Source organism: Herpailurus yagouaroundi, unplaced genomic scaffold, assembly GCF_014898765.1.
Source record: "Herpailurus yagouaroundi ecotype Mexico unplaced genomic scaffold, PumYag 215, whole genome shotgun sequence".
NCBI lineage: Eukaryota > Metazoa > Chordata > Mammalia > Carnivora > Felidae > Herpailurus > Herpailurus yagouaroundi.
Window position 1 is genome coordinate 7443532 of NW_024412446.1, and position 25509 is coordinate 7469040.

The 25509-nt window shown below is 37.4% G+C and overlaps 1 protein-coding gene across 2 annotated transcripts in view; it reads left to right on the forward strand.

The window, feature by feature from the left end:
* Positions 1-23501, forward strand: part of TAOK1 (TAO kinase 1) — a 140489-nt gene extending 116988 nt beyond the window's left edge. For both annotated transcript variants that reach the window (XM_040455407.1, XM_040455408.1), the window contains 6 exons: positions 247-375; positions 2457-2660; positions 5193-5432; positions 9809-10021; positions 11936-12118; positions 21082-23501. In XM_040455407.1, the coding sequence (XP_040311341.1) occupies positions 247-375; positions 2457-2660; positions 5193-5432; positions 9809-10021; positions 11936-12118; positions 21082-21543 (1431 nt within the window). In that variant the 3' untranslated portion in view covers positions 21544-23501. The remainder of the gene's footprint in view (positions 1-246; positions 376-2456; positions 2661-5192; positions 5433-9808; positions 10022-11935; positions 12119-21081) is intronic.
* Positions 23502-25509: the final 2008 nt, after the last annotated feature.

Sequence of the window (25509 nt, forward strand, 5' to 3'; positions counted from 1 at the left end):
TCTCTCTCTCTCTCTCTCTCTCTCTCTCTCTCTCTCTCAAATAAATAAACTTTAAAAAATTAATTTGTTGGGTATTCTCATTTTGGTAATACTTAATGCTGATCACTTGATCTTAGCCAAAAGGCCGAGAAGCAATGTTGATTTTCTATTTTTGGTTGAAAATTACCTCCTTGGTAATGTCTTATTAAACTGTTGCTTTGAATGTATCAACTTAACTAATTCGATCCATTTTCTAAATTTCTATAGGCTAAAGTGATGGCCAATGAGGAGAAAAAATTTCAGCAACATATTCAGGCTCAACAGAAGAAAGAACTAAATAGTTTTTTGGAGTCCCAGAAAAGAGAATATAAACTTCGAAAGGAACAGCTTAAGGAGGTACTTATTTTATAAACTTTTTCAAGCCAGTTGTCTGCTTACTGATTGTATGTGATGTTGATCAACTCATAGAGCCACTAAGATAAAATTTTTGTTTGTTTTTTGTCACCATAAAATGTATATCAGTTTGAATGAAGACATTGATTATAATCAGTTACTCTTCAGTGGATTGAGATTCTCAGTTGAGTAGGGTCTAAAAAGAATCGTCTCCTGCCAACAGAAGTTATTTTATTTATAATAGCTTTTGTAAGCACTTATTAAGTAACTGAATGATTAGAAATAAAAATATGTGAGCTGTGAAACAAAAAGCCGCACATTTCTTTCTGTATAACAGGAGTCAAACTCTATACTAGAACTTTGGGTTTGAAAAGATTATAAATAGGATTCCCAATTGTAAATAAATATCCAACAGCATGCAGTTTCCCAGTGCAGTAAGAGTTGAATGTTAATGGATATATTAGTTTAAATAATCTTTTAGGTGTATAACTTATGTATGTATGCCTCTGTGTGTGTGTGTGTGTGTGTGTGTGTTCATTTGGAATAGTGATTCTCAGTGTAGAGGAAGGGACATACTAGAGTTTTGGTGGGGAAGTTTCCTGGCAGAAGATTTTGAGAAAGACACCCTTGGGTATAATGTGGCCCGTGTTCTCCTTGTCTCTTTCTATACTGTGTGTGTATATATGTCCTCTTTGGAGAACTACTAATTTATGTGTTTGTTTTTATGTGTTTGAATATCTTGTGAACTAAAGTTAGAAAGAATTGGTCTCTTTCTTGAATAACAGGGGAAGGACCATAAGGTTAGTAGTCTCTGAAAAATCAACTTACACTTAGGAATGATGGCTGATTTGTATTCTCTGCAATATTGATGTTTTTTTAGGTTGAAAATATGCTAGTATTAACATCCTAGGGTTTGTCTCATTGAGTGTATCATGAATGTTCTCATCTTGCCCAATATAAATGCAATTTCATTTAGATAGTTTCTAAGATGATATTTAAAATGCTATAGAGGGACACTTGGGTGGCTCAGTCGGTTAAGTGTTCTGACTCTTGATTTCAGCTCAGGTCATGATCTCACTGTTCATGAGTTCAAGCCCTGCATCAGGCTCTGTACTGACAGTGCGGAGCCAGCCTGGGATTCTCCCTTTCTCTCCCTCTTTCTCTCTGCCCCACTCCCTCACATGCACAAGTGTGTTCTTGTTGTCTCTCAAAAATAAATAAATTTTAAAAATAAATACAGTGCTGTAGAAAAGCCTTGGTTTTTATTTGTTTAGTGGTATTATAATGCCAAATATTAAATACCACTCATAAAGAATGTCTCTGTTCTCCCCTGGTTTTGTTGATTTTCCATTTAATTTCCAAGTCTTTTATATTGAGTGCATCCGTAATCTTGCCAAAAGCTTGATATTTAGAATGTCAAAAACCAACTGAGACATAACTGTATTGTAGCCCTAACTTTAATTTACATTTGATTTTCCCCTGAAAGCACCACCTTCTGTCTATTCTTGGGATGGATTTAAAGAAAGATATGTTTTACTTCATTTACCAATTATTATGTACTTTTGAGTCATCATACTTGTAGTTATGCAAAACCAAAAGGTATGCATGTTTTCTAATGTATTTTTCTCTTTTCCTGTCCTAATTCACCGGTAACTCAAGAAAAAGGAAACTATTTACCTAACTCCTTAAGGTCATTGCCCTGTTTGAGCATTAGAGAGAACACAAATTTAGTACTTTTATTTAAATTTACCAGCTACCAAATATTACATTAACTACTTTCATGTAGTTAATTTTTATGTTTTTTTCTCTTTCTTTCTTTCTTTCTTTCTTTCTTTCTTTCTTTCTTTCTTTTTAATATTTGTTTATTTTTGGGAGAGTGCATGTGAGGGAGGGGCAGAGAGAGAGGAGGACAGGATCCAAAATGGGTTCTGCTCACAGGCTGACAGCAGCAAGCCCAATGTGGGGCCTCAAACTCACAAACCACTAGATCATGACCTGAGCCGAAGTCGGATGCTCAACTGACTGAGCTACCCAGCTACCCCAATTTTTATGTATTTTGAACTGAGTTGGTTTTTTGTTGCCAGGAACTGAATGAAAACCAGAGCACCCCAAAAAAGGAAAAACAAGAATGGCTTTCAAAGCAGAAGGAGAATATACAACATTTCCAAGCAGAGGAAGAGGCTAATCTTCTTCGACGACAGAGGCAATACCTAGAGCTGGAGTGCCGTCGCTTCAAGCGAAGAATGTTACTTGGACGCCATAACTTGGAGCAGGACCTTGTCAGGGAGGTATGTTTGAGTGATATGAAATCAGAAATAAGTCCCATCACATCTCAGTTATAAGGCCTTTGCACTCATTAATCCTCTCTGCCTAAATCCTTCTTCCCCAGATACCCAATCTATATAGCTAGCTCTCTCTCCTCTCCCTTCTTTAAATGTTCTTCTTTGTACTTTTTTCTCTTACACATACACTTTTTGGGGGAAGTCTCTCTTCCCAGCTAGAATGGAAATTATGTGAAGTCATAGGTTTTGTACAGGTCTTTGTATCCCTAGTGTCTGGCCCATAGTAGGCATTCAATAAATATTTATTAAATAAATAATATTTATTATTTATCCATGAATGAAGTATTAATTTTTAAATATGAGAACGTTAATTGGATTTATGCCTTTTGATCTGAAATGAGTGCCATGAATTGTGTGTTACCACTTAGCACATTGTTATAATCATACATTTATTGTAGAAACTCTTATCAAAATGAAAACAATGGGGCGCCTGGGTGGCGCAGTCGGTTAAGCGTCCAACTTCAGCCAGGTCACAATCTCGCGGTCCGTGAGTTCGAGCCCCGCGTCGGGCTCTGGGCTGATGGCTCAGAGCCTGGAGCCTGTTTCCGATTCTGTGTCTCCCTCTCTCTCTGCCCCTCCCCTGTTCATGCTCTGTCTCTCTCTGTCCCAAAAATAAATAAACGTTGAAAAAAAAATTTTTTTTTAATAAAAAAAAAAAAATGAAAATTTTTTTTCTTATCAGGGATAACTGTGAACATAGATAAATTTATTTCCAAGATGGCTTAAAATAAGCTTCAAGTATAGCATAACTGTTCAAATTCAGTAATAATTAAAGAAATTGAAATTAAAACAGTTGCATCAATTAGATAAGAACAATTAAAAAGACTGGTAACATGGGGAAATGGACAGTATTGGTAAGTATAAAGTATAAACTGATGCTGCCCTTTTGGAGTATAATTCAGCAATAGGTTTTAAAATTTAATATGCATCTATATTTTTACCAAATCTACTTCTGGGACTGTATCCTAAAGAAATAATAACATTGGGCGCCTGGGTGGCTCAGTCGGTTAAGCGTCTGACTTCGGCTCAGGTCATGATCTCGTGGTTTGCGAGTTCGAGCCCCACATCGGGCTCTGTGCTGGCAGCTGGAGCCTGGAACCTGCTTCACATTCTGTGTCTTCCTCTCTCCCTGCTCCTCCACTGCTCATGCTCTGCCTCTCTCTCTGTCTCTCAATAATAAATAAACGTTAAAAAAAAATTTTTTTTTAAAGAAACAGTAACATGGTTATATGATGTATCTATCATGCCATGGATATTTATTGAAAATTTGTTTAAAGCAGAAAAATGGAAAAATTAGGAATTGCAAAGCAGTAGCTTACTTTTGAAACTTAAAAAAAATTTTTTTTAATGTTTATTTATTTTTGAGAGAGAGACAGAACGTGAGTGGGGGAGGGGCAGAGAGAGAGGGAGACACAGAATCTGAAGCAGGCTCCAGGCTCTGAGCTGTCAGCACAGAGCCTGATGGCAGGGCTCTAACTCATGAGCCATGAGATCATGACCTGAGCCGAAGTTGGACACTTAACCAACTGAGCCACCCAGGCACCCCTTACCATTGAAACTTAAAAAAAAAAAAGATCTTTATGTACTGATCTGGTCAAGATGTATGTCCATTATATTTTTAGGTGAAGAAAGCACATTACAGGCCTATAATGTATATTGGTATTCAGTTTTAAAACTGTAGGTTTTGTATAACAGATGTGTCATGATAAGCATGGGGGGATATTTCGGAAACATTTGCACCAAACTGTTGGCTTCTGGAGAAAGGGCAAAGGAGGCAAGTTTCACTTCTACACTTCTACAGTGTGTGTGGGTGTGGGTGTGTCTGTTGTATGTGATACACTTGTTCCTTTTATTCTGAAAAAAATTTATTGAGCATGATGTGCTAGGTATTATTCTGAGGACTTCGCATTTATGAACTTGTTTCATCCTCGCATTAAATCTACGAAATTGCTATATTATCTTCGTTTGAGAAGTGATGAAGCTGAAGCCAAGAGTTTAAATAACTAACCCAAAGACTTACTGCTCATCAGTAGCAGAGCTATGATTTAAAATACAGGCAGCCTAGCTCTACAGTCCATGTTTTTAACCACTACACTACATTGGGTATACTGCATGTAATAGACTTGAATAGCATACTCTGAAAAAATACACTGGATGACTTGTGAACCCTCTTCAAATATAAAACTAGAAAACAATAAAGAAAGGAAAGAGGGGAGGACATTAAACCTCTTGAGATAGATTTGGTACCTTTTAAACTCACTGCATGAAGTAGTGTTAATGAATAGTAAATGAACAGTGTAAGGAAATGTGCTAATTGTTTATTTACTACAGCAAATATTATAAAACTCTAATACGATGCAGCCATTATTACATCAGAGGATTACATCTATTTCTTGGTTATTCTGTTTCTTAGGATTTTTTTTTTCCAGGCATCATACAGCAGTAAATTATACTTTTGCTTTTTGTGTTGTGGATTAGGAGTTAAATAAAAGGCAGACTCAAAAGGACTTAGAGCATGCCATGCTACTGAGACAACATGAATCCATGCAAGAACTGGAGTTCCGTCACCTCAACACAATTCAGAAGATGCGCTGTGAGTTGATCAGATTGCAGCATCAGACTGAGCTCACAAACCAGCTGGAATATAACAAGCGAAGAGAACGAGAACTAAGGCGAAAGCATGTCATGGAGGTTCGACAACAGCCTAAGAGTCTGAAGGTACCCCTTTAACCTAAGCTTCTTGATAAAGGGGGAAAAGAGATAAAATGCATCCATGTAAACCGTAGAAGTCTAAGAGGTCTGGCATAAAGAATTTGAATAAACTTTTTTCATTTTAAGAATGTTTGGTTAGTTTTAATGTGGAGTGTCCATAGCTGTAGACTTTTTGCTTATGTATTTTTCAGCAGCGTACCAAAACTTTTGACTGTGGGAAGTACCATAAACCTGAATCAAAATTCTTATTTTAAATGTACGCAAAATGTGCAATGCTGATATTACAGTCTACATGTCAACATGGTAACCTGTTGTCTTCTCACTGTTGTCCCAAGTAATACAGTTTTGGAATCTTATTTCCTCTAAATATGATTTGTTTCCAGAAAAGGCACTAAGTTCTTAATCAGCACAAAAGCAATGAATGAAAACTGCTTTTTTATCCCCTCTCCCTTCATTATCTATACTTACTGTAAGAGGAACAAGGGAATCATCACAGTGTTACCCCCAGTCTGCTTGCTTGCTTTCTTTGCTTGGTAGTGTAGGTAAAAACCATGGCATAGGTAGTTGGAGGTATAATATTTTTTTTAATTGGCACATCAGGGTAAAGCAAATTGTTATATGCCTCCCTCTCCAAAATAAGGAAAAACAAGTGTTGGTGATATATAATACAAAGGACTTTAAATTTTGTATTTATTTTGAATACAGGAACTCATTCATATAATATGAAATTCAAAATATACCAAAGTATATTATAAAGATTTCCCCCTCTCTGCCTCTCCAGCCAGCTGATCTAGCCCTGAATCAACCAGAGTTAACAATTCTAGGATGTTTTCAAATTTTGTAACTTGTAATAAATACTTGAAGGAATATAATCAATCACATTAATCTTAATGAGCAAAAACAAAACCATCTACTACATAAGCTGTTGTCTATAGTAGTACCTATTTACATCCATTAAGGCCTACATCCCACAGTATTTCCTTTTTAAACTTTACCCTGACCCCTTTTATTTGATAATTTAACTATAGAACTGTTCTTTTGTCTTACCTGAGTAACTGTCCTGGAGTGAAGTGCAGTTAATTCACAGAGGTAATCTATGTTAAAATCTATACCCAATCATAACTCTGATTCCCACCCAACTCCATTCTAATAGGCTGTCTTGAATGAGATATAGAAGCAGAATTAAAGTGTTTTACCCTTTCCTTGTGAAGGATAAAATTTCACTTTGCTATGTCTTCAAAATAACTAACATCAATTAAAGAGTAACTTGTGTTGACTACCCATATAACCTTCATTAGTCATTGCTTAGAAAAACTGGAATTCATAATGATTTTTCAGCTTTGTTTTGTCTTTGTAATGAAGACCTTTGTCTTCAGAACAATTTCCCACCAAAAGATTTTTAAAACATGTCTGTAAGATTAGTTACCATTTTATTTATTTATTTTTAAATGTTTATTTATTTTTTTTTTTTGAGAGAGAGAGACAGAGACAAGCAAGGGAGGGGCAGAGAGAGACAGGGAGACACAGAATCCAAAACAGGCTCCAGGCTCTGCGATGCGTGGGGCTAGAACTCATGAACCACGAGATTATGACCGGAGCCAAAGTCGGACACCCAACCGACTGAGCCACCCAGGCAGGCACCCCAGTTATCATTTTAAAGTCAGCAGTACCCAAAAGTAAACCAAACTGAAAGCTTGTGAGTTTTCTATAGTCATACCATAAATCTGTTATGACTGCATTTCATTGAGACTTGGAATAGGTAGTTGTTTGATATTTAACCCTTCCTTTCTGTTTCCTCTTGTTGGAGCCTTTTCAGTTTGAAAGCTTATAAACACTAGATTTGATTTTTACAGATACTGTACAAGAAGTGAGGAAAAAGTAGTATTTCATAGTCATGGACTTTGAATAGAAAGCCTCCTTTTCTTTATTTTTTAGAGTTAACAAACTTGTGTGCAAGCAGGGGAGGGGCAGAGAGAGAGAGGGAAAGAGAGAATCCCGAGCAGGCTCCACACTCAGCACAGAGCCCGATGTGGGGCTCAGTCTCATAACCGAGAGATCATGACCGGAGTCGAAATCCAGAGTTGGACACTTAACTGACTGAGCCATCCCTAGAATGATCCAGGCATCCCTAGAATGATTCCTTTAATGACCAGTGAGCTCAAGATTTTCCATAAAGGAAATCATTCTGTTACATTAGTAGGGAAGAAAATCACGATACTTTCTTAGTTATATATATCTATCTACTTGCTCAATTTGAACAAATCAGACTAGATTTTAACACTAAGTCATTCCAATTTTATTTGACTAAATCGTAATAGTTGTCTCTTTCAGCTTTCTTCAAGACTTTAATGGGGACTAGGGGGACTTTAGTTTGAGTACTTACGTAAGCTGGAGTTGGGGTACCATTTCTGTAAAATGGATTGGGTAAACACTTAATTGCCTACTCGGCTGTTTCTTCATCTGTCATCCAGATGATAGTGTTAAATGATTAGAAACAACTGTAACTATGTTCTAGTTTTCATTTGAGTTTAGTATTGAGGGATACAGTTTATTCTTGGTTATAAGTATTAGTATTATTCATGTGAAAAAATTTTCAAGTTATTTTTTCTTATTAGGCTAATATAGAATGATAATTTTCTTGATATAATATTTTAAAAATAAAAACTTTTTTTTTTTAATATTTTTTTCAACGTTTATTTATTTTTGGGATAGAGAGAGACAGAGCATGAACGGGGGAGGGGCAGAGAGAGAGGGAGACACAGAATCGGAAACAGGCTCCAGGCTCTGAGCCATCAGCCCAGAGCCTGACGCGGGGCTCGAACTCACGGACCGCGAGATCGTGACCTGGCTGAAGTCGGACGCTTAACCGACTGCGCCACCCAGGCGCCCCTAAAAATAAAAACTTTTAAAAGAACGAATGTTATACAGAGGCAGGAGAGAATGCCTAAATTGTATTGTTTGATTCCTAGCTAAGTTGGAAGAATTTTGTTAACCAACGACAGCATTTAAGTGTGGTGTACTACCAAGCATAGAGTTTTGCTTGGTCTCTACTAAGCAAGAGTTTTGCTTTCTAGCTAGACAATTCTTGACCCTTCACAGAATAAAGTGTATGACTATGACATAGTGCCTCAGTTGGTGTGAAATATGGAAAAGGGCTGTTTGAGGTTGTAGTATTACAAGGGGTGGTGAATAGTTCCTTGACAAGTGTTTTACTTTGGTGTAATACGTGCATTTGTTGCACACTGAATCAACCAATCAATATCTAGCAGTATTTATATTTAGGTAAAATAATTTCAAGTGTAGTTTCTGCCTTAGTGTAGTAAATGAATATATTCTCATTTACAGGCTTACTCAGTATACTTTACAGAATTATATCTCATCTTGTTAAATCTTATTAAAACCTGAGTTCAGTGATTAGCAAAAACTAAAGCCAAAACTCTGTGTTTCGGAGCTCAATTATTTTATCTCAGAAATATTTATGTAGCTCATGGCTCTTATCACTCCAAGAAAGGATGTCCTCTCCCTTGCCCCATGACTTTATTTTTTTTTAATTATTTTTAAAATTTTAAAATTTTATTTAAATCCAAATTAGTTAACATATAGCGTAATAATGACTTCAGGAGTAGAATTTAGTGATTCGTCACTTACATATAACACCTAGTGCTCATCCCAATAAGCGCTTTCCTTAATGCCCATCACCCATTTGGCCCAGTCCCCCCCCGCCCAACACCTCATCCCATAACTTTTGTTTGACCTTTAAAAGGTTAGTTAACTTGACTGACTTTCAAGTTTTTGCTAAGGATGTTTCTACCTAGTTTATTTCCTTAAGGAAAAGAATCGTATGAAGCAATATTAGTCTGTTACTAATATCCTGCTTTTGTGGAATCTGTCATACACTATGTAGTTAGAGTTGAGGTTGTTATTAAAAGAAATTGAAGCAAAGTGTTTCAGATATGGAAGAGAGTAAATATGCTTATTTTCTGCCTCAGAGATTTGATAAAATATTGTCTGGCCAATAAAATACTTTGCTACATGTAATCAATGAGAAGAAATTTGATTTTCTGTCATTAATATATACCATAATCAAAGCTAATTTTAATACCTGCTCATCACTAAATTTACTAACAAAATTATGACTATTGCTTGAAGTCCTGTGATAAATGAGGTTCTTGATATTTTAATGTTTTAAATTAGAGCTTTTGTTATAAAAATGCATAGAATCCAGTGGTTTGACCCAATAGCCAAGTGTAAAAGTACCTGCAACGTTACGATCTGACCTTTTTGTTTTCTCCCTTTCTCCTAGTAGCCTTTCTTTTAATGAAAACCTAAGGTATACCAAATGCCAAATGTTAAAAATATATGCATCTATTTTTTCTTCCCAGTCTAAAGAACTCCAAATAAAAAAGCAGTTTCAGGATACCTGTAAAATCCAAACCAGACAGTACAAAGCATTAAGAAATCACCTACTGGAGACTACACCAAAGAGCGAGCACAAAGCTGTTCTGAAACGGCTCAAGGAGGAGCAGACCCGGAAGTTAGCCATCTTGGCTGAGCAGTATGACCACAGCATTAATGAAATGCTCTCCACACAAGCTGTGAGTTTGTTTTATTTAGACAAAATAAATTTAGTGCTCCTTTCTTTCTACCAGCAATGAAATCCCAGCAATTAAAATACTAGTTAGAAATGATACTTCTCCTGCAGCTTGGGAAATAATGGTGATGGTCCATATTCTTCCTTCTCTGAGCATTGCTTGGAAGTATGCATGATGTATGCAGAATTCTTATTGATACATTCAGACATGAAGTTTTATTTATTTATTTTTAAAATCTTTCCAGGGAGGGGTGCCTGGGTGGCTCAGTCAGTTAAGTGTCTGACTTCGGCCTGGGTCATGATCTTACCATTCCTGTTCCTGAGTTCAAGCCCTGCTTCCGCCCTGTGCTGACAGCTCAGAGCCTGGAGCCTGTTTCAGATCCTTTGTCTTCCTATCTCTCTGCTTCTCCCCTATTCATGCCCTGTGTGTGTCTCTCTCAAAAATAAACAAACATTAAGGGGGCGCCTGGGTGGCTCAGTCAGTTGGGCATCTGACTTCAGCTCAGGTCATGGTCTCACGGTTCATCAGTTTAGGCCCCGCATCAGGCTCTGTGCTGACAGCTCAGAGCCTGGAGCCTGCTTCAGATTCTCTCTGCCCCTCCCCAGCTCATAGTCTGTCTATCTGTCTCTCTCTCTCAAAAATAGATAAACATTTTTAAAAAAATTTTTTTAATTAAAGTCTTCCCAGAGAAGTTTCTCTTTTTTTAAATTTTATTTTGAGAGAGTCAAAGAGAGAGTACATATGCGCATGCACATGCAGACACACACACACACACACACACACACACGCACGCACACACGCACGCACGCACACGCGCAAGTTGGGGAGGGGCAGAGAGAGAATCCCAAGCAGGCTCTGAGATGTCAGCAGATCCACCCCCCTCAGAGCTGGAACTAAGGAAGTGTGAGATCATAACCTGAGCTGAAATCAAGAGTCAGAGCCTTAACCAGCTGAGCCACCCAGGTGCCCCAGACATAAAATTTTTTTGTTTTGTTTTTTAAGTTTATTATTTATTTTGAGAGAGAGAAAGCACAAGCATGAGTGGGGAAGGAGCAGAGAGAGAGAGAGAGAGAGAGACAGACAGACAGAGAATCCCAAGCAGGCTCTGCGCTATGGGCACAGATGCTGATTTGGGGCTCAAACTCACAACCCGTGAGTTCATGACCTGAGCCGAAGTCAAGAGTTGAATGCTCTATTGACTGAGCAACCCAGGTGTCCCTAGACACTAAGTTTTAAACAAGCTCTCTGCCAGTGCCTCTTAGCACATGCCTGTTGAGGCTTATCCAAAAAGCATATCAAGATTGGAACAGCAGCTTTGTTAGGTAGTGGGCAAAAAGTAGTACTATATTTGGAATCCAAATGGTAACATTTGAATAGAAATGTAAAATATTTTCTATATAAGTTTTATAAACATGTTTTTTTGGTATTTTAGAGTCTGTAGGCCAGGAAGCAAATTTGAGGATATTATGGGGATACTTATATAGCTATTTAAAATGTAACTACTTCAAATGTAAAAACCATTCTTAACTAGTGGAGTATATAAAAAAATGAAAGCAAAAAAACCCAGCTGCTGCCCAGATTTGGCCAGTAAGCTGTTTGCTGGTCCCTATGCTATAGTTATTTTCATTGGAGAGAAAACATTCAGAGTCATACATATTACCTGATCAGATTCTAGATTTTTCTTAAGAAAAATATGGTTATTTAGCCATCTTCCAAAGAGCTGATGATAGCTTTACCTTCCTAAAGATAAAGGTTACTAGACCTTCCTTTTTCAGAGATGTTCATTCCACGACATGAGAGAGAACAATTGTATATCCTACAAAAGAGTAGTCTGTCTTCTTTCACACCTCCTCTTTTCCATAGGTCAGGAATAGAGAGCTCACAGTTGGATATATTTGTTTTCCTTCTCTCTTTCAGCTACGTTTGGATGAAGCACAGGAAGCAGAATGCCAGGTTTTAAAGATGCAGCTGCAGCAGGAACTGGAGCTATTGAATGCATATCAGAGCAAAATCAAGATGCAAGCCGAGGCACAACATGATCGGGAGCTTCGAGAGCTTGAACAGAGGGTCTCCCTCCGCAGGGCACTCTTAGAACAAAAGGTATGAGTAATATGAGGAAGGTAATTGTGCTAGTGTTTGCTTTTAGCAAAAGCATTTTATACATATTTTTCATATTGACAGAGGTGGCATTGGATTGTTTTCATAATACCATATTTCCTTAATTCTAGTTTTGGTAGCGTTTTGCTTTTTCTTTAAAATTATTGATTTGGGTGCTTGGATGGCTCAGTTGGTTAAGTGTCTGACTCTCAGTTTTGGCTAAGGTCATGATCTCAGGGTTTGGAGTTCGAGCCCTGCATTGGACTCTGCTCTGAAAGCGTGGAGCCTGCTTGGGATTTCTGTCTCTCTGCCCCTCCGTGGTTTTTTCTCTCTCTCTCTCTCTCTCTCTTAAAAAATAAACACTTAAAAAGTAAAAATAAATAAAATTATTGATCCAATAATTAACCTTATAATTATTGAGTTCTAAACATCAAGGAAATATAATTAAGTAGTAATTGCTAGAAAAAGGAATATGGGGTTCTGTGAAGACAGTTGAATTGGGAGAGAGTAGTTCTGGCTCCGTGTTCCTCACTTCTTTTGTGTACCTTCTCTCGTTAAGGAGATTGGGGGTAAAAAAGGAGATTGGAGAAAAACTTGGATAGTGAAGAAACAGAACATTAGTAATTGCCTGGGAGAAGCAGGAATGAAGCATCAGGAATATATACTTGTACATCTTGGGCCTGTAACTGTACAGATTGGTGGAAGATTATTAGAGGGCAGGAGGTAAAACCAGTTCCACACAGGTGAAAAATCAGGGTGAAAATGTTACTTCTAGATGTATCTTCACTTATTTTTTACTTATTCTTTGTCAGATATATTAAAGAACAGAACTATAATCTCCAAATTCATTTCATCCTTTAAGGTAGTAGAGCTGTGTGTGAGTATTATGTATGTTTTAGGGTAAGGGTGATGGGCAGAATTTTGAGAGGAAAAGTATTTGTTTTTAGAAGTATAGTTAACCCTTAACGCAGGGGTTAGGGGTTGTGACAACCCATGCAGTTGAAAATTTATGTATAACTTTTCTTACACATTATAAAATTGACCGGAAGCTTTACCGATAACATAGTCGATTAACACATATTTTGTATGTTATATGTATTGTATACTGTATTCTTACAGTAAAGTAAGCTAGAGAAAATAAAATATATATTTTTTTAATGTTTATTTTTGAGATAGCGCAAATGGGGGAAGGGCAGAGAGAGAGGAGACAATGGATCTGAAATGGGCTCTGTGCTGACAGCAGCAAGCCCAAGGTGGGCTTGAACTCATGAACCAGTGAGATCATGACCTGAGCCAAAGTTGGAAGCTCAACCACCTGAGAGCCACCCAGGTGCCCCGAGAAAAAAAATATATTATTGAGAAAATACATTTACAGTACTGTACTATATTTACTGAAAAAACCCACATGTAAGAGGATCCATGTCATCCAAACTTGTGTTGTTTAAGGGGCAACTGTAGTAAAATATCAGTTGTATCTAGGATTCAGAGCTATGTTCAAGAATTCCTGGGCCATAAGCTCCCAACAGCTGGTATAGTCTTAGGTCCATTGTAAGTGAATACTTTTCTAATGGTCTTGCCTAATGAAAGTTGTCATTGTTTCTGGATAAAAATACAATGCCTTCTTATATTAAAAAATAATAGTCTCAAAAAATCCACTAAGATGTTACTATTTCCCTGGGACAGCTGTCTTTATTGCTGGCTTCTTTGAGAGGTATTTGCTTCTATAAATTATCTCAGTTATGTTTCTCACTCAAGATGAGAAACATAGAACACATATAAAATTTGAGAAGAATCTAGTTTGGGGATAAGCAGGTGGCTCTGTTCGTTAAGTGTCTAACTCTGGATTTTTGCTCGGGTCATGATCTCACAGTTTGTGGGTTTGAGCCCCACATCAAGCTCTGTTCTGGATTCTCTCTCTCACCTCTCTCTGCCCCTCCCTGCTTGTGCTTTCTTTCTCTCTCAAATAAATAAACTTCAAAAGAAAAAAGAAAAATCTAGTTTGTACTATGTACAGATTTCATAAATATTCCAATTTGAATATTTAAAATTCACTGTAAAGTTCTGTCTCTTATGCTTCAAAATTATCACTAAAAGGAAAACTTCTATAGTATTGTAGAAATAGTGTTGTGAGAGAAATATAGGTACTATTATAATATATTTGTATTTTTATAGCTCCACCTAGTGGTTGAGAGTTAAACAGTGCTAATTAGTATCTTACTTAGGTACAGTCTTATTTCAATATATGAACCAAAGTTTACATGTTCTGCAAAGCCTGGTGTAAAACTGTACCCACTGGTAAAGACGCAGTGGTACTCTCCTACTGCGTAGGAGTACTACTCTTACTGCGTAGGGGGACTGTTAGTCCATTTTGAAAAGCAGTTTGGATGTATATGTTGAGCTTTAGAATTGTTAAGTATTTAATATTTTCAGAATTTAGTCTAAGGAAAAGAAATCCAAAATATAGGGGGGAATATACATAAAAATTATCACTATAACATACTTCATAATGGTTTAAAACACCTAACCATCTAGGTTACTGGAAGGATGGGGGCTCAGGCAGGGGTGGAGGATGAATTAAATGGGTGATGGGGATTAAGGATGGCATGTGTTGTGATAAATCACTAAATCCTACATCTGTAACTAATACACTGTATGTTAACTAATTGGAATTTAAATAAAAACATGGGAAAAAAAGAAAAAAAGAAAACACTTAACCATCTGAAATAGAGATATAATTAAGTAATTATGGCCAAGCCAATGAAATCTTCTTACTCAGCCATTTAAATGATGGCTACAAAGACAGTATTAATATGGGGAAATGATTATGATATGTTGAATGAAATAAAAATGACAAATTATACTTAAAAGTGAATTGAAAGAATGCTAGTAGTGGCAATATTAATACAGAGATTTGAGTGATTCTTCTTTTTTTTATTATTTGAGAGAGAGTGCCCGCAAGCGAGTGGGGGAGGGACAGAGAGAGAAAGGAGATAGAAAATCCCAACCAAGCAGGCTCAGCACTGTCAGTGCAGAGCCCGATGAGGGCTCGAACCCACCAACCGTGAGGTCATGACCTGAGCCGAAATCAAGAGTCAGACACTAAACCAGCTGAGCCACCCAGGTGCCCCAATTGGTTGTTTTTTATTTTTAAAATATTAACTTTGATAATGGAAAGTGCTTATGATAATTTAGTATTAATAATAAAAGAACAATAGGGTGATAAATAGTGCTTTGAGTTGCTGCTTGATTTTTAGGGCTAATGTTTACATTTCAAGTGAAGTGCATGACTATAAAGTAGTTGGGTCATTTGGCAACTACCAAGTCCATGTACCTTCTCTACAAAAACTTTGAAAATTTTTAACAGCTATTTTTCTGCACTTTGTACCTACTGGTTGTACAGATAAGAAACAGTCATCTGAAAATAGAGGTGAAATCAGAGTTGTTTATAGATGAATAACAATTCTCTTTGAAGATTGCTTTCAGCCTCCAAATGAACCAAAAATTGTTCCTTTAGGTTGTTGAGACACCAACAATGTAAGCTGCACTTGACTCACATGAGGTCTTATTACAACTTTTCTTGCTTTTCCTTTACATAAACAGCAAGATAACATAACTATAAATGTTAAATTCCATGTGAATTTTATACATGCATGAAAAGTGGCAGTGTCTCTGAAGTATAAATGGGCTTTTTTATTATCATTGAATTTTCTTTCAGTATTTCACAGCATCAACAACATGGTTGGTAGGTGTTTTTTGTTTGTTTGTTTTGTTGTTGTTATTGTTGTTTTTGTTTTTATAATTTTTTGAGGGGGAGGGCAGAAGGAGAGGGAGAATCTTAGGCTTCACGCCCAGTGCAGAGCCAGACGTGGGGGCTCGATCTCATGACTGTGAGATCATGACCTGAGTGGAAACCAAGAGTTGGATGTTCAACCGACTGAGCCACCCAGGCACCCCTCAGTATGTCACAGCACCAAAAACATGGTTAGTAGTTTTTAAGTAAGAATCGACAATTGGAATATTTTATAGGACCTTTCTTTGTGGAACATAAAAATAATCACATTTAATTTCAAAGGAGATGGGTTGGAAGAGCCTTTCAAAAGTCTTAATTATGGTAATTCTTATCTACCCAGTGAAACCACCTTTCTAATTTTCAGAAATAACTAACATCTTTTAAAAGAAATGGGAATTAATATAGCCCATCACAAATCTTAGTTTTCATTTTTATCTTGTTGAAAAATGTTCTGAGTTTAAGTGACAAAACTAATCAAAATTAAAACTGTGCTTACTAGATAAAAGGTTGAGAAACATTAATGTGTAAAATATATATGTATATATGTATCTGGTTGCTGTACCCCAACCAGACACATAGATACGTATATATTTTTAAGTAGGCTTCACACCCAGCACAGAGCCCAGTGTGGGGCTTGAGCTCATGACTGTGAGATCAAGACCTGAGCTGAGACCAAGAGTCAGATGCCTAATGAACTGAGCTGCCCAGGTACTCCAGTGTGTTTAATGCTTTTGTCATGAGTTTCCTTCATAATATGCAAGACATCTGGATCAGTTATATACTTAGCACATTCTCATCATTTATTAGATCCCTTGAATTAAAATAAATGCTTTTAGCAAATGGATTTTTGAAAGTTTTACATAAAAATATTTAAAAGAAAAATTTGAAGTTCTTTGAATCCTTAGAGATATGTAAATTCTATATGAATCAGGTATTTTATATAAAGAGAGTAAAAGTGGAAAATTATTTTACAAATTCACAATCATTTTTCTTAAAACTTGACAAGCTTAGGGGCACCTGGCTGACTCAGTAGATCATGCGACTCTTGATCTCCAGGTTGTGTGTGAGTCCAAGCCCCATGTTGGGTGCAGAGATTACTTAAAAATAAAACCTTAAAAAAAAAACTTAAAAAAACAACTTGACAACTTTAGAAAAACATAAATAGAAATTAAGATGTCTTTAGTCCCACCATTCAAATCACCACAGTTAACAATTTGATGTCTTTCCCTCAGAAAAAGCATCCATGTGTAATCTTAAGTTCTTCTTCAGCCTTGGTATGAAATGCTTAGTGTAAAACTTTGTAACACTTTAGTACTTAGAATGTTCAATAATTTTCATACTCTTCTTACTGGAATCCATCTGGCCATAATAATTATTACTTTATCATTTTCTCGTGCCCTTGCACGTGTTCCTTCTGCTGAAAATATCTTTTCCTCCCCTTTGTCTTCCTGATAAATCTGTTTTCTTCCTTCAGAATCCAGTTTCTGCCACCTCCTCTGAGAATACTTTGCCCTCGTCTCTCTCCCTTATAGAGTGAAGCACTCCATCCCTTTTTATTTTTGTACCTCATAAATTCGTTATTATGTCTTACCACATTCTATTGAGATTTTGTATTTGCATGTGTCTCCCATGCTAAACTTCATATTCTTTAAAAAGGGTACTTCTGAAAACTTGATACATAAGAACTAAACATTTGTTGAATTAAAGTTCTGCAGAGAAGTGACTATTGGCTTAAATCATCAAATACCTTGATATCTGATTTAATGCTCCTTTATCTCTTTTTATCTTTTAAAAACTGTTTATGGAAATTTTCAAACATACACAAGTAGGAATTAGTACAATGAAATCCCCAAGTACTCACCACCCAGCTTCAACAGTTATTAATATTTTGCTAATTTTTTCTTATCTATCCCCCTGCTCCACACGCACAGCTTTATGTGGTGGAGGCAGGAGGTGGGGAAGAATGTCTGGAGTATTTTAAAGCAAATTTCAGCATACCATCATTTGACTCCTAAATATAGGTAAAGACTTTTTGAATTTAACATAATGATAATTCCATTGTGATGTCTAAGAAAATTCATAATAAAATTTTAATATTGTTTAATACTCAGTCCATGCCTAAGTTTCCCCTTTCATCTCAAAAATGTCTTAAGTTGGTTTATTTGGATTGGGGCCCAGACAGAGTCTACACATTGCATTTGGTTAATTTTTTTTTTTTAAGTTTTTAAAATTTATTTAGAGAGAGAGAGAGAGTGAGCTGGGGAGGGGCAGAGAGAGGGAGAGACAGAATCCCAAGCAGGCTCTGTGCCACTAGTGCAGAGCCTGACATGGAATTTGAACTCCTAAACTGTGAGATCATGACCTGAGCCAAGACCAAGAGTTGACTGCTTAACCAACTGAGCCATCCAGGCACCTCTGGTTAATTATCTTTTAAGTCTTTTAGTCTGTAACCACTCCTGCCCCCCCCCCTTTTTTTTTTTTTACTGAGGATTGGATCATTTACTCTGTAGGAATTCTCACATATGAATTTGACTTATTTCATTTTTGTGGTGTCATTTAATGTATTCCTGTCTCCTTTACTTCATATTTCCTGTAAACTGGTAATTAAATCTGGAGGCATGATAATATTTAGATTAAACTTTCTTTTCTTTCAAAAAATTTTGCAGGTAATTTTCATAAGGGTTACTGTGTACTTCCTTTTGCATCACATCAAGAGATACATAATGTCTAGTTGTCTCACTTTTTTTTTTTTTAATTTTTTTTTCAACATTTATTTATTTTTGGGACAGAGAGAGACAGAGCACGAACGGGGGAGGGGCAGAGAGAGAGGGAGACACAGAATCGGAAACAGGCTCCAGGCTCTGAGCCATCAGCCCAGAGCCTGACGCGGGGCTCGAACTCACGGACCGCGAGATCGTGACCTGGCTGAAGTCGGACGCTTAACCGACTGCGCCACCCAGGCGCCCCTAGTTGTCTCACTTTTAAGTGATATTAATATTGATCAGTGGGTTCAGGTTTTGTCCATCTGATCATTCAAGAGTTCTCTATCAACCTTTTTTTTTCATTATCTATTGACTATTATGTATTTTTTAATATTAAAAAAATCATATACAGCCAACTATCTTTATTTGTAATACCTTCCAGTTTTTCAGAACTGATGATGATGGCTACCCAGCTATGAATCTTTAGCTACATAGAATCTTCTAACTTTTTAATGAAAACTTTTTAGGTTTTTTGGTTTGTTTGTGTTCACTTAAAGTTTTGGTCTGTCTAGAATATGGTATTAAGATGGGGTTCCATTTCCTTCTAAATAATAGCCAATGTGCTTGCATTATTTTTTTTCCCATTAAATTAAGTACTGCTTTTGTCTTGCATTAAAAGCCTGCAAACTGAGATCTTCATTCTGTTTTACTAATTATCTGTTTCACACCAATACCATATTTTATTAGAGTGACATTATGGGATGTCTGATAGGGCCAGTTTCCTCTTACCCACGTTTTTTTCATTCATTTTTTTACCTAATGAATTTAATAGCCATTTATGATAATTACCTTGATTTATTTTTTTAAAGTAGTGTCTGCACCCAGCATGGGGCTTGAACTCAAGAGTCACCTGCTGTACTAACTGAGCCAGCCAGGCACCCCTGCCTTTGCTTTTAAGAATTTGACTTTGCGGGGCGCCTGGGTGGCGCAGTCGGTTAAGCGTCCGACTTCAGCCAGGTCAAGATCTCACGGTCCGTGAGTTTGAGCCCCGCGTCGGGCTCTGGGCTGATGGCTCAGAGCCTGGAGCCTGTTTCCGATTCTGTGTCTCCCTCTCTCTCTGCCCCTCGCCCGTTCATGCTCTGTCTCTCTCTGTCCCAAAAATAAATAAACGTTGAAAAAAAAAATTAAAAAAAAAAAAAAAGAATTTGACTTTGGGGTGTCTGGGTGGCTCAGTCAGTTAAGTGTCTGACTTTAGCTCAGGTCATGATCTCATGGCTCATGAGTTTGAGCCTGCATCGGGCTCTGTGCTGACAGGTCAGAGCCTGGAGCCTGCTTTGGATTCTATATCTCCCTCTCTCTGCCCCTCCCCTGCTCACACTCTGTCTCTCTCTCTGAAAAATAAATAAACATTAAAAACCAAATTAAAAAAAAAAAAAGAACTTGATTTTAACCTGAAACTAATGTAACATCAACTATATTAAATATAAAATCATCTAATTTAATTAAAAAATGTTTTTTGAATGTTTATTCAACATTCAACAGGCTCCAGTCCCTGAGCTGTCAGCACAGAGCCCAACACGAGGCTGAACCCAATAACCGTAAGGTCATTACCTGAGCTGAAGTCAGACACTTAATCCGACTAAACCACCCAGGCATCCCTAATTTAATTTTTAAAAAAGAACGTGATCTTACACATTAAAAAAAATAAATTGTACATGATTCCTAGAGTACATTTCTTTAATTTCTTTATAGAATTTTAAGTTTTTATTTATTTATTTTTAAGTAATCGCTACATTCAGTGTGGGTCTGGAACTCATGACCCTGAGATCAGGAATCACATACTCTTCAAACTGAACTAGCCAGGTGCCCCACATCTCTTTAAATTCTTAAATGTGCAGGGCATCTGGGTGTCTCAGTTGGTTAAAAATCTGACTCTTGGTTTCAGCTCAGGTCATGATCTCACCATGACCTCATGAGATCGAGCCCTGCATTGGGCTCTGTGTTGACAGCGTGGAGCCTGCTTGGGATTCTCTCTCCCTTGCTTTCTGTCCCTCCCCCACTGACATGCATGCTTGCTTGCACTCTCTCTCAAAAAAAAAAAAAAAAAAAAAAAAAAAAAACTTTAGGGTGGCTCAGTCAGTTGGGCATCCGACTTCAGCTCAGGTCATGATCTTGCGGCTCGTGAGTTCAAGCCCCACATCGGGCTCTGTGCTGACAGCTCGGAGCCTGAAGCCCGCTTCAAATTCTGTGTCTCCCTCTCTCTCTGCCCCTCCCCCACTCACACTCTCTCTTTCCCTCAAGGATAAATAAATGTTAAAATTTTTTTTAACTTTAAACATACATCCATAAAATAGCCAGAATGAACTATTTTATGATTCACTTCAAAGCTGAGTAATTACTGTTTCCTTAATTTATAGATTTTCTTTTAAGTAAATCACCTTTTTTTTTTTGTTTTCCTCCCCAACCCCAAACAGATTGAGGAAGAGATGTTGGCTTTGCAGAATGAACGCACAGAACGAATAAGAAGTCTGTTGGAGCGCCAAGCCAGAGAAATTGAAGCTTTTGACTCTGAAAGCATGAGACTAGGTTTTAGTAACATGGTCCTTTCCAATCTTTCCCCTGAGGCATTTAGCCACAGCTACCCGGGAGCTTCTGGTTGGTCTCATAATCCTACTGGGGGTCCAGGACCTCACTGGGGTCATCCCATGGGTGGCCCACCACAGGCTTGGGGCCATCCAATGCAAGGTGGACCCCAACCATGGGGTCACCCTTCAGGGCCAATGCAAGGGGTACCCCGAGGTAGCAGTATGGGAGTCCGCAATAGCCCTCAGGCTCTGAGGCGGACAGCTTCTGGGGGACGGACAGAGCAGGGCATGAGCAGAAGCACGAGTGTCACTTCACAAATATCCAATGGGTCACACATGTCTTATACATAACTTAATAATTGAGAGTGGCAATTCCGCTGGAGCTGTCTGCCAAAAGAAACTGCCTACAGACATCATCACAGCAGCCTCCTCACTTGGGTACTACAGTGTGGACGCTGAGTGCATATGGTATATTTTATTCATTTTTGTAAAGCATTCTGTTTTGTGTTTACTAATTGAGATGTCATAGCATTTGGCTGCCGGGTTTTGTTTTGTTCTTTAACTTCTGGAAAAATTTTGAAAGGGGGAATTGTGTGTATGTAAAAAGAAATTGGCTAGATTGGGGGTAATTTTTGAACACTGCAAAAATAGAATACAGCATAGTGGCGTGAGTCATCACTTTGGGGCTACTGTATTCTAAGAAATTTGTGAAAAGATCTAAAGCCTTCCCCACACCCCAAATTCTTATGAGCCACTCACAGCAGGCAGGCAGCATATGTTGAGCCAAGTGATTATGGAAACACACCTGTATCCCCTCACCAGTGTATTTTCTTTATTAAATTGGTCTTGACTTCTCAGCCTCATTTGGAGTAAAAGAGTAGAAATTCACGAACACTAAAGGGTTGCATTGACTTTTACAGAGAGTAGAAAACAACTTAGTTCTTTTTCTGAATGCTGCATAGGTTTGTCAGTTTTTGTTTTTGTTTTGTCCGTTCAATTGTGCCTTCTTTGTGGCATGGTGAGATGGAGGTGCTTCAGGAGATCACAAGTTGTGTGGGAATTGCATCAACAAACCTGTGAGCCTTCAAAGGGGAGACTGGAAGGTGAGAGAGGCCCCTGAAAGTTCATGTGGTGGGTATGTTCAGCAGCAGAGTGAGGAGATGAAGCCTATATATCCTAATGTTTTATTGCTTTTACTGTGATATCTCATCCTAGCTAAGCTCTGTAACTCCCAAGACCCCAAACAGTACTTTTACTTTGTACAAAAACAGACATATAGCCAATATAAATCAAATGCCAGAGGTATTTGAAGGATGCCATATTTGCAAACTGCCATCCATTGGAATTCTCATTACACTACATAGACATAATTTGATTATCCTCCCCCTTTTGGCTTATGGGATTTCCTGTTTACAAGTAGAATAGCCAATTATTTAAATATTTAGTTGCCATAGTGAACCAGGAGTCACTGAGCCAATGACTTTACCAGCTGCTGACTAATCCTCATCACCACTGTAGATTTTGCTGCATGTGCAGGTCCTTTTTTTCTTTTCTCTCTCTCTCTTTTTTTTTTTTTTTTGGCTGTTTTTGTTGCTGCAATACTTTAGAAACTTTTAGTTCCTTGAGACTTAGTGACCATTTGGCATCATGTTAACATCACACAGTAGGAAACACCACTTCCAGAAGTCTCTAGCCTGAGTGCTAAAGTACTACTGAAAAGGAACTATCAAGTTTGGCAAATTAAAAAAGACAAAAAAAAAAGGTTAAGTAAGTTATAGTGGTCAGGGAATCTCTTAATGAAAGCTAACTTTTTTTTTTCCCCCAGAGAGGGGCATGTTTTGTTTTGTTTTATGTTTTGCAATGAAGGATCAACCCAATGCTAAAAGTCAGATGTTCCTTGGCATTCCACACCCAGTGTGGAAATTGAGTTGAAGGTGGTTAAGGAGCTATGAGTATGACTTGAAGGAAAAAAAATGTCCTTCCCAGTGACAGATCAGAGTTTCTTACAAGTTATTGCCCTGCCCCCTCCCCAGTTGTCTTGAAGAACCCTTGCTACTAACTCTGGGTCCTCATTTTCATGTGGTCAGAGGACTCCAAGTTAGAATTCCCTAAGTCTCACTCAGTGACACCTAGACCTGAGTGATGACCAAACAGTAATCTATCACTGTTGAAATCTTGGTTTTTCTCAACCAAATTTAAGTCTTCCCCAGGTATGTCAGCCCAATCTCCATGAAGCCTCCCCTTTAGGAGTTTCTGGCATTCATTTAAAGGTAACTGGAAGAAAAAATAATATTTTAATGTAAATTTTTTTTTTAATTTTTTTTTCAACGTTTATTTATTTTTGGGATAGAGAGAGACAGAGCATGAACGGGGGAGGGGCAGAGAGAGAGGGAGACACAGAATCGGAAACAGGCTCCAGGCTCTGAGCCATCAGCCCAGAGCCTGACGCGGGGCTCGAACTCACGGACCGCGAGATCGTGACCTGGCTGAAGTCGGACGCTTAACCGACTGCGCCACCCAGGCGCCCCATTTAATGTAAATTTTTAAAAAACCAAGGTAACAGTAGAATTCACACTCAGTTTAGGCAGTGTTTCAGATAACACTATGATACATTGTCCTTTTGACCATGCTCACGATCACTAGTTATTAGGTGAATATAACATGCACTTGTCCTGTCTAATGAAAGGGGCTTCTGATTTTCTGAATCTCTCTTTTCTGGCATTAAAATATTACCGTATTTCAAACAAACTGAGATATATAACTGTTTGGAGGAAAATGATAGGAGAGCTCTTTAGAATTAATTAAATGTCCAAAAATGTAATGGAATTTTATATATTTCAAAAAACTATCATTCAGTCTGGCCAATCTGTACTACTGGAGGGGGTGGAATATGGAAGCAGATCAGTTTTGCGTACGAAACTCTTTAAAATCCAAAATACTACCCGTGATACATGCTAGAGTCTACTTGTGGACTTCATCAAATCGAGTTATTGAGTTCATATATACTTTTAAAATCGTGATTGAGTACTGACTCCGCATGTCTGTCCAGTAGGGCTTTGTATCTATCTGATTTCTGATTGAATTGCATGACAGCCAGTTTTACATGTAGGTCATGACTATACCTGGATTATTCCATTAAGTTAATTTAATTAAAATATTTATAGTTTGCAAAAATAATTTCACTTAATTGGTTTGTGTGATCTGACTTCTGAGGAATCTCATACATGGTAGGAATCATCAAAGAGTAAAGCTTGTAGCAGGAAAATATGAAAAGTTTTGAGAGATCCTAAAGAAAGAAGCAGGCACTTTCTGAGTCAGTGTACAAATGTCAACATTTGATCAAATTAATACTACCTCCTCCCCAGTGTTGGTGTTCACTTGGTATATATGTATTTAAGAAAATAAAAAGTATGGGAAATTTGTCCAGCATATCAGACGTTGTAAATGCTATATCTGGTATCCAGAGCTTGGCAGTAAAAAGTTTCTTGTGTTCACTGTCTCTCCCATTTTTTAAGTTAGCATTTTAAAAATGCAAAACCTCATACCTTGAAATATATTATTCCTAATTGGGTTTCCTTCCTTTTGCACATACTTTTTCTCTTCTTATTAAAGTTAGCTCTAACCCCAAATTATAGGATCTGAAAGTATTTTCATGATATAGAGAATGTTAGCTGGAAAATGTGTTTATATTGTTTTTATTTAGAGCTGCCAGTCCTTTTAGTCCTTTCTATGCCTAGAGATGAATAGTCCTGCGTTTGAACCACCCTACAGGTATAATATGCTTGGTACCCAAGGCCAAGGGTTTATTGATAAATTGAACTTTTTAGCAAAGTCATTATGATTTTCAGCTACCTAGACATCAAGACCATTCAGTACACTAAAACGGTCCTTGACACTCCTCCCTATTTTTCCTCACCCCCCCATCCCCAAATCGAAAACTCTATGAGTATCTTTCTCAGACCGTAAGGCTGACTTTAGTAACTTTCTACTTCTTTAAGTACTAAATGTCTGGCATTTTAAACTTTTATAGAATACATTGTGTTGGACACTGGAATAATACTGTTTATTTTCACCTGTGAAAAAATGACTATTGTACTTGAAACACCTCCTTTGCATTTCTCCATTTGTGCCATTCACTAGTGGAAATAAATTGTATTATACCATGATCTACTGGCTTTTTAAAACTGTGTTAAATATGCACATTTTGGTATAGTTATTATCATTTGTATGTATATACTGTATATACATATGAGTGTCTATATGTGTGTATAGATAGATGGATGTAATTCATACTGTACATTTCCATCAGGGTGCTTA